Here is a 14,320-nt window from a genome sequence, read left to right as displayed (position 1 = left end):
CAGGACTAAAGTAAGGGTCCTTTTCATTAGATCCTTTCTCCGTAGTTGAAAAATCTCTCAGCTGTTCTCATATGATCTGTGAGAACGCAGTGTGTTTGGACAGGGCAGAAACAAACAGTAAATCATTAATCTGTGAATGACAGGGAAGTGGCACCTATTTACATGGTATAGTTCTGCAATCTGTCACTCACTCATGAAGCTGGGACCGGTTACACTAGGCAGGCTGTGATAAGAGACTTCTGAAAAGCTTTCTATTACTACTGGCTAATAGCTCTAAAGTTATATGGTGTTTACAGAAGGACATTTTCTTTGATAGTTGTCCTCTAAGGAGAAAATAAAATCAGTGCTTATGTATTCCTATCATTAAAGTAATGGTAAGATAGCCCATTAAAGTAATATTCCACATTGTGCTGAAAAATGTGCTGAAAAATTTGGCTTATACACAAGTATATAAGGTATACACATACATATTACTTATTATATATATACACACACACACACACACACACACACACACACACACACACACACACACACACACACACACACACACACACACACACACACACACACACACACACACACACACACACACACACACACTTCGTAGGCTCTATATGCCTAAAAAATATTTTGTATCGTTACTGCACAGCATCCAAATGTAATGGGTTTAAGACACACATGCATATTTGTTTTTACATTAACCACTTTACATCCTAACTACAGCATATTCACGTCATAAGTAGCTACTGAAAGCCACACGACGTGAATAGACGTTACTTCACTTTAATGAGCTCAGCGCACGTGCTAGCACGCACCTGGTCTCATTACCCCCCTCCCCCTAACTACACTTATCAAGGGTTCCCTTTGGGGGGGTCTGATCCCCCCTCCCCTATGCCCAATCCTCTGTTGTTTGCCACCTTCACCCCCCCCCCTTCTTCCCCCATGCTGCAATCGGGCAGCATGGAGGATTAGCTTGTAAGCAACCTACCTCACCTCATTCCAGCGCAATCAGACTCCCCTCCGTGCAACATTCTGTGTCACTATGGAACGAACGGATTGGGTCCCGGCTTGATGACGTCAACAATTCCACCCAAAGTACCACCCAAAGAAAGCCTAATTGGTGGCAAAAAAAACAAGGTTTAGATCATTTATGTGTGATAAGTATTGATAAAGTTATTGGCTAATGAATGGAAGAAGTGTGAAATATGTAAAATTGCTTGGGTTTTTTAGGGGGAAAACCCTAGGGTAGGGAAGTGGTTAAAGGTTTGCTTACACCAGATTTGGATGCCTTGCCTTGTGTTTTCCGATGCGTTCACCATGCATGCGTATGTCGGGTCATTATTCTAAGGAGAACACACTCATAGTAGCATTTTGCAGAGCACTGGGAAAGAAACTGATTTGCTGCATGTGTGGTGTATTGACCTGCATTTTTCCATTCTAAAAGACCTAAATAGACTGATTCAGAAATTCAAGGTGAAAAAAGACCAGAGTGTTAATAGCATAAACTATACTAAGAACGGCATGCTTACCTTGGTCTGAATAATTGTTGTGGCGATTGTCTGCCTTTAACACAGAGACCCGGTATGGAAATATCGACCAAGGCTTTTGACTACACTCATAAATTATCTGCATGCTTATTGTAGGTGTGACTCAATCTTTAGAAGCCAAAGGATGAGTGTAAGGCCTGGAACCTACTAGCAGCACTTTTCTAAGCCTTATCTAAGCTCTTGTGATTAGAAAAGCTCTTGCTAATGTAATGCTGTGTGTGTGCTCCCACTTGAGAGATTTGTCCGGTGCCTGGGTCCCGGGGGAGGCGAGTTTAAATGCTGGCTGCGAGCTATGCTCTGCACAGACCTTCTGGCGGCGACCATGAGCCAGGCTTGGGACAACCTCTCCTGGCTTGTTTTTTCCACCCCGAGCCTGACTCGGGATAACAGCCAAGGAGGCTAATCATCCCTTATGGTAGTCAACATGTCCTGTGCTCCCAGAGTGCACAGTACCTTTTCTTGTAGTTCAGTAGAAATGGTCGATCAGATGCTAATAATTCCAGTTTACATGCACATTTAGTACAAATACCATGCAGTTTGTACTTGGGCCAATCAAATTCAGCTTGACACATCTTAGTGGCTGAACTCATAGATTCATACAGTTTACATTAACTTTGCGTACAAGCCAAAATAAATGGCTTCTTATTGACCATCTCTACAGTACAGTAACAGAAAAGACTAGAATAGGCTGTGAACACTGTCTTTTTACATGTCTACAAATTAGCACCAGTGTATCCTTTGGTTATCTTAGTATTTCCTGAGGCAAGTCATAATCTTGTGCAAAACAAAAAAAAAATGTTTGTTTTCTATCCTGGCATCCTCAATCTGTTAATTTGCTGCTACAGTTTGCTTGCAAAAGATACATCTCCCAAGGTTCCCATAGATGCAAAGGTATTGGTATTTTTGCTAATTTTTCAGTAGATATGGGTCTTTCTTCTACAGTTCGCTTACAGTGCTTTTCCACGCTGCTTTTTTTCTGCAGTGGTCCACAACCATTAACCACTGAAAGGACAACTGTAGTGAGAGGGATATGGATGCTGACCTATTTATCGCCTTTAAATCCATACGCATTGCCTGACTGTCCTGCTGAACCTCTATACATTTAGCCATAGACGCTGAACAAGCATGCAGCTCAAATGTTTCTGACTGGATTAGCTGCATGCTTGTTTTTGCTGTGTGAATCACACTCTACTGCAGATAAATAGATTGGCAGGACAGCCAGGCAACTGGTATTGTTTAAATGGAAATAAATATGGCATCTGCCATACCCCCTCTCACTTTTAGGTATCCTTTAATTATGTGGCAACACCAATCTGACTACTGTATGTTTTGGTTGTTTCACCAGTAATTGGGATTTTTTTGTTTTGTGTGGTTTTTTTTGTTACATTAACACATTGTATCCTCAAATTTGATGAAAAAAAAGCTCCAAAAAGAATGTTTGAAAAGAGAAAATTTTCCCTTTTTGTCTTTGAAAACTTTAGCAGGACTTTTTTTTTTTTTAATTTCCCGCACTTAAAGGGACACTGTAGGGGGTCGGGGGAAAATGAGTTGAACTTACCCGAGGCTTCTAATGGTCCCCCGCAGACATTCTGTGCCCGCGCAGCCACTCACCGATGCTTGGGCCCCACCTCCGGTTCACTTCTGGAATTTCAGACTTTAAAGTCTGAAAACCCCTGTGCCTGCGTTGCCGTGTCCTCGATCCCGCTGACGTCACCAGGAGCATACATGCGCAAGCCCAGTATGGTCTGCACCTGCGCAGTATGCTCCTGGTGACATCAGCGGGAGCGAGGACACGGCAACGCAGGCGCAGTGGTTTTCAGACTTTAAAGTCTGAAATTCCAGAAGTGAACCGGAGGCGGGGCCGGAGCATCGGTGAGTGGCTGCGCAGGCCCAGGATGTCTGCGGGGGACCATTAGAAGTCCCGGGTAAGTTCAACTCCTTTTCCCCCGACCCCCCCCCTACAGTATCCCTTTAAAAAGCACTTTCATTATACAGAGTTTTGGAACATGCATAAGACTATCCCTGGCTCTATAGAAGCTCACAACCTTTCTTCTGTATTCAACACAACTGTATTTCTGTTTTCCTGGCAAGTTACAGAATCACCTGAAGAAAATTCATCTAAACCCTTAGAGAATATACAAACTATACTAGCGTACTAATCTTTTGGTCGCACTACAGAATAAACCTTTTATAAATGCTTTGGCGATTCACTATTTTGCATTGATTTTTTTTTTTTTTTTTTTTTTTTAAATGGGTGGTGGCATTGAAAGTTTTGAGATAGATGTAAGAAACAAGATAAAATGTTTCCTCTAACAACGATGTCCACATATTATTGAATATATTCTATCTAGAGATGCATCTTGGAAATGGATACTTATAATGCATTCCTCTGTTTTATTTTCTGTAGATGAAAGGGGATCTTTTCCTCTCCCTCCTAAACCAGCTTCTACAGTGAACAAATCAGATTTGCCTTCAAAGCAGAAAGTTGAAAGCAAGTCTCCTAAACCAGATGGAAGAGTAAGCCGTTCTAGTGCTGATCAGAAGAAGCCACGGAATAATGAAGGGCTAACAGCCAGTGAATCTCTACTTCTTAAATCAGATGCTGCAAAACTCAGATCAGATTCTCACAGCCGATCTCTTTCACCTAACCACAACACTCTCCAGATCCTAAAGGCTGATGGAAAATCGCCTGGCCTTAGATCGGAGTCTCCTGGTCCTGGCTCGCGTTCTACATCTCCTAAGCCAAAGACTGTTCCTGCAGGAAAACCTAATGTGTCTAGTGCAGGTGCTTCACGCTCTGCATCTCCACAGGAGAAAAACCTACCTCAAAAACCTGCTGGCCCTGCAAAGCCAAAACTAGAACCACCCCGTGAAAGATCCAAGTCTGATTCCTATACTCTTGATCCAGATACATTACGCAAAAAGAAGGTACCTTTCACAGAACCATTAAGAGGACGATCCACTTCACCCAAACCAAAAATGACTGTGAAAGATGGTAAGCCTGCTGGTGGTAGTGAGAACAGAGCTCCTTCTCCTCATGTTGTTCAAGAAAATCTTCATAGTGAGGTAGTTGAAGTGTGTTCTTCCAGTACCTTAAAGACGAACAGCGTTACTGACAGCACATGTGAGGATAATGGTGAGCTAAAAAGTGTTGATGATGGTGCATCTAAAGTTCATTTCAGTATTGGAAAAGCACCAGTAAAGGAAGAGCTGGACACTCGGTCATCCCCCAAAGCAAGCCGAAAAAGCACTGGCAGACATGTTCGACCCAAAAAGGAGAAAGCCAACCTTCTTTTTAAAGAAGGTTCGAGATCAACTGAACCAGCAAAGGAAGCAATGTCTCCATCTGTAGCTGAATGTGCAAGAGCTGTGTTTGCCGCTTTTCTTTGGCATGAGGGTATTGTTCATGATGCCATGGCTTGTTCTTCTTTTCTAAAGTTTAATCCAGAACTATCCAAAGAACATGCGCCCATAAGAAGCAGCCTAAATAGCCAGCAGCCCACCGAGGAAAAAGAAGTCAAATTAAAGAATAGGCACTCCATAGAAATATCATCTGCTCTAAATATGTTTCACATATCACCTCATGGACCTGACATATCAAAAATGGTCAGTATTAATAAGAACAAAGTTTTGTCTATGCTCACAGAACGGACTCTGCATGAGAAGTGTGAGGATAGCAAGCCTGAGAATTCCCAGTATGAGGTTTCAAACCACCATTCTACAAAATCCAGACCCCCTCTTCCCTTAACACTTCAACATCTTGTGGCCTTTTGGGAGGATATTTCATTGGCCACCATAAAAGCAGCTTCCCAAAATATGATTTTCCCCAGTCCAGGTTCTTGTGCTGTATTAAAAAAGAAAGAAGGTGAAAAGGACAGCAAGAAGGCGAAGAAGGAGAAAAAGAAAAAGGAGAAAGCAGAGGCAAGGCCACGTGGTAATCTATTTGGTGAAATGGCCCAGCTAGCAGTGGGAGGACCAGAGAAGGACACCATTTGTGAACTGTGTGGAGAGTCACACCCGTATCCAGTTACATATCACATGCGGCAAGCTCACCCAGGTATTATTCGCTCTTGTGCAATTAGCCAGTTTACAACACATGCTAGCCTCCTGTTTCATATGGTTGGTAACACAAAACCTAATTTGCAATTAATGGTATTGTTTAATTCAAAGCAATTGCAGTAGAATCTCATTACAGTAAACTTTAATGCTGGGAATACACTGATGGTTTTTATGGCTGATAGATGGCTCGATAGATAATTTCCAACAGGTCCAATCTGATTTTGATCATTTTTCTGATCAATTTTCTCTTAGAAGTGAATGGAAAACGATCGGAAAATCAATCGTCTACTAAATCTGCCAAAAAACTCATTGTGTATTCCCAGCATTACATGTTAAACCTTTGGCTATAGTAAACACTGTCCTCTGGTCCTGACCATGCAAGGTATAAATATACAATGTATGACAGTGCTAATATAGTAAACTACTTTGCCATGTTCCTTTTAGTTTTGCTAAAAAGAGACTACCTGTTTTTGTTTTTTGTTTTTTTTGCTGTGTTTTAAGATATTCTGTTAGGATAAGACAACAAATGTTTGAGGGAGGTTGCATTCAGCAAGGTGTATGGAAGCAGAGCTTTCCACATAACCTGCCAAAGCCCAACTCCAGGAAAATGAGATTTGATTTCAGTAGCGTGGAAATATTAGACAGCAGTACAAATTACAGTAAAACTCTGTGTGGGACCTGCAAAATATCTTCAGAGCATTTGTAGCTCTGTGGACAGGAAGTAAGAAAACATCTCGCTGTGACATAAGGTGGCCATACACTTATAGATTTACAGCAGATCCGACCATCAGATAGATTTCTGTCAAGTCGAATCTGACAGGAATCTATCTGGTGTGTGCCACATACTAGGAACAGATTTCCAATAGATTTCAGAATGAAAGCTATTGAAAATCTTTAGAAAATCGATCTAAATGCATTATTGGACCATTAAATCCAATGCAACTCTATGGGCCATCGATCTGCTGCCAGGAGCAGATCGACCTAGATTTTCCATCCTGTCAGATCAAATCTATCGAAATTGGCCGCAAATCGATTGATCGACCAATCGATCGGCAATCTATTTCTGATTGATTTGATCAAATCAACCAATAAATCAAAGGCTGAAATTGACCAGTGTATGGACCCCTATAGACTGCAGGAAAAACCTGAGAGAATCTAATACTTTTCCACATTATCCAACATAGAGTTGAGGTGTGTACACACATGCGACTATAGTAGTTTGAAACGATCGTTCCCCGATCGTTTCAAACGACGATCGTTTAAAAAAAAGCAGCCAACGACCATTAAGTCTAACGACGGACGAGCTAGATCGTTAAAAAGGAACGATCTAGCTTGGCGGATTTTTTCCAACGACGATCGTTTGCAAAAGTAGTACATCTTGAATTATAAATAGACAGCGCTCCACTGGTAAATAAAGTCACTTCACTCCCATTGGAGTTGCACTCACCCCGCCTGTTTGGTCAAAGATCGCTCAGTGATGTCCAATTTTCTCCTGCAGGATGGCAGTTGGTCAGAAGTTGTTGCTCCTGTGTTTTCCCAGACGTTGCTATATCTCAGTGTTGTTGACTTCCGTTTCGTTCTGGGTACTGCTGCTCCTATATGTAATGGCTCAGAGGAAGGGAACAAAACCTCACATAGCGTGATTCCGTATTAAAAAACAGACCTTTATTTAAAATTGCACTTACAAGCTTGTGCAAGGTATCAGCGCTCAGAGTTTAACGGGCCCCCCCCCCCCCGTGCCTCTCCGGATAAGGATCGTCGGTGGCCACGTTGCTCTTTGCCCGTCTATTGCCGCTCGCTCCGTAGTCAGTGCGTACTTCCTGGTCGTCCTTTGGCTCCATCTCTGCTGAGTGGTTCCCAGCATCTGGCAGGTGCAGCCGATCTGCTGACGAGTGGTGAATTCACCGCCTGCAGTGTTCATGTGAATGAGCCTTCAGATTCCTGAGGCAACAAAGTCGTGTAAATTCTCCCTGTATGTGCAGTGCTGACCTAATTTGTTGTATTTGATATTTATATGATACAGAACCATGAAAGAAGAGTGTAACTTGTGCAACATAACTTTTCAGTAACCATTGTAATGTAGTGATCTACCTATTTTTCCTCATAAAGACAAAAATGACTGTTTCTCATTTTCAAGGCTGTGGAAGATATGCTGGTGGCCAAGGATACAATAGCATTGGACACTTCTGTGGTGGATGGGCAGGGAACTGTGGTGATGGAGGAGTAGGTGGAAGTACTTGGTACTTGGTTTGTGACCGCTGCAGAGAAAAGTATCTACGTGAAAAGCAAGCAGCGGTAAGGGAAAAGGTAATATAGGCTTTATTAAGTAAGCACTGGGCTTATTTCCCAAAATATATGGTAAGACGAAATATTCAGTCTTCATGCTCAGGTATTTGTCTTCACTGTTTGGAATTTGGAATCACCTGAGCAGACCTTGACCACCCACTGGTGTATTAGGGTTTTTCCTTCAAACACCTTTAAAGCGGATCCGAGATGAAAAACTAACTATAACAAGTAACTTGTCTATATATCTTATCTAAAGTTTAGATAGTTTACACAGCAAATCTAGCTGCAAACAGTTTTATTAGAACATAATTATTTATTCCTGTGATACAATGACAGCAGCCATGTTGTTTGTAAACATTACACAGAGGCAGGCTTATCTGTATCTTGAGCCATCAGCCTAATCCCCTCTCCTCTGAAATCAATGGCTAGTAACACCTCCCCCTCCTCCTGCCCAGACTGAGCTCCCATGAGCCCTTGCTACTGTCTGAAAGTGCCTTGGCTCTCTGAAAACCTGTGGGCATGGCTTCTTAAGTTTATAGGGAATTAGAGTATTAAAACAAAAACAAAAACAAAAAAGTATTTGGCTTGAGGAATGCCCTATAAACAATAGGAAAGGAACACAATTATGTAATGTGTAAAAGTTCACCTCGGATCCACTTGAATCCAGATCTTTATGTACATTTTCTGTTTGGAGCAGAAACCTTTCTCATTAGTTTGATTTTTCTGTATTCTGCACCCTCTTCTAGGGCCAGAAAGCATGTCTTTTTATATAGTTTTATGTTCACCCCATGAGCATAGCATTCAAGTTATTTGAATGGCTTCTAATTTGGAATCCCCCAGAAAAAAATAGAAACTGGAACATCTGGTAGTTTGCGTTACAACAAACTTGTATATCCCCGCATCCCTCCAGTTGTGCATTTCCTGCATCTGATCCAAGTTGCACCTTTTATAAGACTCAAACAATATGTATATACATACAATACAGTATGTATTTATTTAGTATTAGGGTATGCTGAAATGTGACAAAGCTAATGATGAGGCTTTCTATTATTATTCTGCCTTTTGTCATAAGTGTGCTCATATTTCCATTCACACAGTGGTAAGCAAGAGAGCCACTTAGCCTCCCTTTGCCCACATTTCTCGCTGTGGATCGTTATACTTTGTGGTTTGGCAAATTTTATGCATATTTAAATGTCAAAAAGGTGCCAATGCAAATCGTTGTTTCATTAAAGCCATAACTGTAAGGTTTAAAAAAATACAAGGGAGGCAGTTTAGGAGTAATCTGGGATGGGATACTGTTTTGACATTCTGTTTGACAAATGTTTGTTTATGCTCCCAGGTAAAACAATCCAGGAGGAAGCCAGTGCAGGTGAAAACCCCTCGTGCCCTGCCCACCATGGAGGCACATCAAGTGATAAAAGCCAATGCACTCTTCCTATTGTCCTTGAGCAGTGCAGCAGAGCCAAGCATTCTCTGTTATCATCCTCCAAAGCCTTTTCCAACTCCACTACCCAGTGTGAAGGAGGGCATCTCTGAGGATTTGCCTCCCAAGATGCAGTGCCTCTATCTGCAGACTTTGGCAAGGTAAGTTTCCAGTAAAGCATAATTGCTGGTTTTGAGTATAGTTAATAAAATGTTCTCTGCACTTTTCTGCCTTTGGTGGTAAAATCTTCATTGACATGATAGGCTCACATCGCACTTTCTGATTTCTGCACTGCAGCTGGCTGAACATACAGAACTGTGGAGCTGTCAAATAAATCTGGATAATCGCAGAGCAGTACACAGGAGTAAATCCCTTCAGCAAATTAAACTAGCTCTGTCAGTCAAGCGTGCAAAATCCCAACACTGATGGTGTGCAATGTGTAGCATTAACTGTGCATATCCTAACTTGGCACACTGAAACAGGCAGTAGTGGATTACACAGCGTTTGTTCCTAGAAGTGGTAGTGATACATGTCAAAGAAATTATTCTAAATCTTGTTGAAAGGACCTTTTGGATGTGAAACCACTGAATCCAAAAATCCCTGATGTATACTCACTATTAACCTGAGGAATGAAGTTTTTATTTGCCTCAACAGAGTAAATCATATTCACTCACCTCATTGATCTAAATAGCCACCATTATTACCATAGACACTGTTTAGGAGTAATATTTTAGTAACTATTGAATATATATACATTTTTTTCCCTTCAGTTCCGAGCTGCAGGAAAGTATTTTACATAACGAGCACTGTTGTGCTGTGTGTTATCACTGAACTTCTGCTGTGTGCTGGCGGCATAAGAGTCTTTAAAGAGACTCTGAAGCGAGTCTTAAATCATGTTATTACTGTAAAGCACTATAGATAGTGCTAAACCGCCGCATCCCCACGGCAAAACGAGCGGTTTCTACCCCCCAAATCCCCTCTGCAAAATCCACGACTTTCTTGGTTGTGGATTTTTGCTGCCCATGGAGGCAGAGCTTTGAGCTGCAGCACAGCCTCCATGCCCGTCAATCGCCGCTTTGATTCCAGATGAGGCAGCGGAGGCCTCAGATCAGCAAGCGCTGCCTCATCTGGAAGCACTCCCCCGAGTTTGCAGAGGGGATTTGGGGGGTATATACCCCTCATTTTGCCGCGGGGATGTGGCAGCTTAGCACCATCTATAGTGCTTGACGTGCTTTAAGACTCGCTTCAGAGTCTCTTTAAGCCACACACAAGACTTTCTTGAAACACTTTTTAATTAGACTTTGCTCTTACTCTTTTTAATGTCATATGCTAACGCTAGGAAAAATCCTTAAACGTGCTTTCTGTTTTCATTCTTGTATCACAGGCACCATCATGAGAACTTTGTAGGCTATCAGGATGACAACCTCTTCCAGGATGAAATGAGATATCTTCGTTCTACATCAGTCCCAGCCCCTTACATATCAGTAACTCCTGATGCTTGCCCAAATGTCTTTGAGGAACCAGAGAACAATATGAAATCAATGCCACCCAGGTATTTTTTTTACATTGGAGCATTGAAGTGATCTATAGTATATGGTCAGTTTCAATGTGTAGATGGTCCAAAAATTCAAATAAGTTCAAATGATCACAAGAGATGAACATGGGTACACAGTGTCAGCACAATAAAGATAGAGCAGTTGGATCCCACTCCACTTAAATTAAAAGAAGTGCTTCCCTTCAGAGTCTAGTCAATGTAGCACTGTAGGTAAAACAGCGGTTGACCCATCTGCACACCATCTAAGTTGCTGCATGTTCACCACTGTTGGATTTTAATTTAATAATGAGTCGGCTGTTTGAACTTTATAGGCATGTATTGTTATCAGCAGTATTTACTCAGCCAAACAAATGTTTTGGTTTGTTTTTACTTTTCAGGAGAGCTGGGGCTGGAGTCAACTGTTGTTCAATTGCCTATTTTCCACAGATAAAAAAAAAATCACTGGCAGTTGAGAACAAATAAATTAGATGGGGACCTCAAACACATTAATAGGACTATGTACACTGTGTACCCATAGGGATAAACTGTACTCAGAGGAGCACAGCCTAAAAACTTTTTTTTTTTTGCAGCTGAATGAAAAAGATTGTACATTACACTGTCAAGGCTTCTGTTTAAAAATGTTAGCTCTAAGACTCCAGAAACTATTAATACTTTACATACAAGTATCTCATAAGTTTATTTCCAGTTCAAGTTTGCTTAGAGCTTATACATTTCTATCAAGAATCTGTTTTTAACTGTGTAATGTTTTCCTCTCTTTTAGCCTAGAAACAAGTCCTATTACAGATACAGATTCTGCTAAACGTACAGTCTTCCAAAGATCTTACTCTGTTGTGGCGTCAGAATATGATAAGCAACACTCAGTCCTTCAGCCACGAGTCAAAGCTATTCCCAGGAGACGAGTCAACAGTGGGGATGCTGGTAAAACTTTTTATTTTTTATTTTTTTATATTACTCTAGTTAGTGCAAGGCTTGCTATTAAATCTTATGATCGTGAATAGGTAACATCACAAACTACAAATAATTAAGTGAACAGACCAAAAACCAGACCTAAAGTGTCCGTTCATCTAAGTTGCTGGTGGTAGTTGGATGCTCTCTTGAGATATAGCTCTTAAGAAAGGCTTCTCCGTTCTAGTCACAGTAAGGGGATGATAGATTCCAATGTGGCCTCTTGAAATCCAATAGCCTATTACATGCAAATGTTTTAAGTTGTGTTTAAAATCTGTACTGCTGTTATTCTGTCTCTTTCACTGCTTTAATAGCTGTTGAATTAACAGGGCAGATGGATGTCTTATTAGTGGAGCTTAGCCATCTATGCTCCACGCCCTCTGATTCCCCCTGGAATACTTGCTTATCTAGACTAATACAGCAGTACTCAAGGCTAGAGGACTCGCATTGTGCTGTCTCCCTGTGTGCTACTATAGTGTTTTATGTCATGTACTATGTACAGCCCTACAGAGATGTTAGTGCTACATAAATAAAAAAAAGTGAACATTATTTTGAGGTGTCCAAAGGTTAGTTGGACTTAAATAATATCACAAATATACACCATTTAAATTGTTCACGAGGAGGGGCAGATGAGCAGATTTTGAAAACTCTACGTGCAATTTAATAAGCATATGTCAGACTTTGAACGTTTTTCATTCTGAAAGAGAATCTGAGTTCCTAAAATATTATTAGGTCTGTGTTGTTTAAACTGTATGGAAATGGAGCCTACCAGAATTGTTATGTTAAAAGTATCTGCATGTTTGTTTGGAAATATATACATTGTGATGGCCTCACCTTTTAATGATCTACTGTTTTGTATTTTTACAGAGGTTGGCTCCTCATTATTGAGACACCCATCACCAGAGCTGTCTCGCTTAATCTCTGCCCATAGTTCACTGTCAAAGGGAGAGAGGAATTTCCAGTGGCCAGTTTTGGCATTTGTTATCCAACACCATGATCTCGAAGGCCTGGAAATTGCCATGAAACAGGCACTAAGGAAGTCAGCTTGTCGGGTCTTTGCCATGGAGGTAAGCAACTACTGTATAAACATAGGGAGGAATGCATTTATATAGTCTAAGCCCCATGTGCACAGGCGCTCTTTAAAGCAGACCTAAACCCAGAACTTCCTCTCTGCTCTAAAAGAAAAGCAACAGCATAATAACCTTTTAAGATAAACAATTATTTGTTACAGCTTACTTACATCCTGCAATAAATCTGCAGTGTCTAACCTGGTTTCATGGGAGCACAGAAAGTTAACCTCCTGTGTTTACATATTAGCATACAACTCGGCAAACCAGTGGCACAGAGCTGACCGCTCAAATTACACTCTCTCATTACTTGCAGATAAGGGAGAATTAGACAGGCCGTTCTCTCTAAACACACACAGGGTGGATGGAGGTGTTTTACTTGTCTCTTGTGCAAGTGTTAAGGACCGCTTTAACTAGTTCAAATGTTATTACAGACTGTTTTTATAGAGATTTTGAGAGGGTATAATGACAATTTCTTGAAAAGATCGTTCTTGTTGGGGTGTCTGCACGAATTGGCCTATAGAAAATCACCTCCAATGTGCGCTCCTCTATCAGTAATAATGACAACCACTAAAACATTAACTGTTTCCTGGATCGCTCCCAGCTCACAAGTGTGTGTCACTTAAAATTAGTAAAATAATAAAATTAACCAGGGCGCTCCACAGTAACATTAACCAATGACTATCTCCCCTATAAGTCCACATATGTAGAAAGTCCCAAAACTTAGTCCATATGCCAGCTGTTTTCCAAACTTTCATAAATTGCAGACAGTCTTCCTGTAACAAGATAATCAGTAACCGCTCACCAGATATGAAGCTGCCTTTTCAGGGTCAGCAAATAACGTTTTTGGCCCAGCCAGCAATCCGATGACTCTCACGAATGCGTCCTGGTCTTTCCTGTATTCTTAAATCATGGGAGCATAGGGTGGAAGAAAAAGAACTGCAATAGTGTAACACTGTTTGCTAATAGTATGACTATATCAAGCACCAGTGCTCCTAGAAGTCATAAACCAGCTCGTGCACCTCCACCATATACTCAATAAGGCCTCTCACCAGATATCATGGCTGACCCAGCACAGACCAGCAAAACCGCTTCACAGATACTTATAGTGGAGTTCCTTCAGCATCAGTGTTCCTAAGACTCAAGCAGGAACCAACAAAGTGTAAAACCGTTTTTTATTTGAAAGATTAAAAAGTAGTGCACTCACAAAATTTTCAGCAAATATGCGCATATAAAATCTCCAAGAGCTCGATTAGCGTCCCTCTCTCCTTAGGCTCCGCCCAACTAGTTTCGTCCAATGACTCATCAGGGCCTTGGGCCAATAGGAGCGAGAGGACGCTTTATACCCTGACCGCACAGTCACATGTTATCAGGTGTCAGCATAATCTATTCATCGCTCGCTGACTTTCTTCTCATCTGCTGCGCAATTGGCTCA

The 14,320-nt window shown here is 41.3% G+C and overlaps 1 protein-coding gene across 19 annotated transcripts in view; it reads left to right on the top strand.

Moving 5' to 3' along the window:
* Positions 1-14,320, top strand: part of MYCBP2 (MYC binding protein 2) — a 304,231-nt gene that overhangs the window by 249,460 nt on the left and 40,451 nt on the right. For 18 of the 19 annotated variants that reach the window (XM_068267884.1, XM_068267883.1, XM_068267882.1 and 15 more), the window contains 6 exons: positions 3,958-5,607; positions 7,747-7,916; positions 9,235-9,479; positions 10,703-10,870; positions 11,634-11,791; positions 12,686-12,885. In XM_068267884.1, the coding sequence (XP_068123985.1) occupies positions 3,958-5,607; positions 7,747-7,916; positions 9,235-9,479; positions 10,703-10,870; positions 11,634-11,791; positions 12,686-12,885 (2,591 nt within the window). The remainder of the gene's footprint in view (positions 1-3,957; positions 5,608-7,746; positions 7,917-9,234; positions 9,480-10,702; positions 10,871-11,633; positions 11,792-12,685; positions 12,886-14,320) is intronic. The other variant, XM_068267867.1, reaches the window with a different exon arrangement.

Source organism: Hyperolius riggenbachi, chromosome 2 (genome assembly GCF_040937935.1).
Source record: "Hyperolius riggenbachi isolate aHypRig1 chromosome 2, aHypRig1.pri, whole genome shotgun sequence".
Taxonomy (NCBI): Eukaryota; Metazoa; Chordata; class Amphibia; order Anura; family Hyperoliidae; genus Hyperolius; species Hyperolius riggenbachi.
The sequence above is the reverse complement of the archived record's forward strand: the minus strand, read 5'-3'. Positions and strand labels throughout refer to the sequence as shown.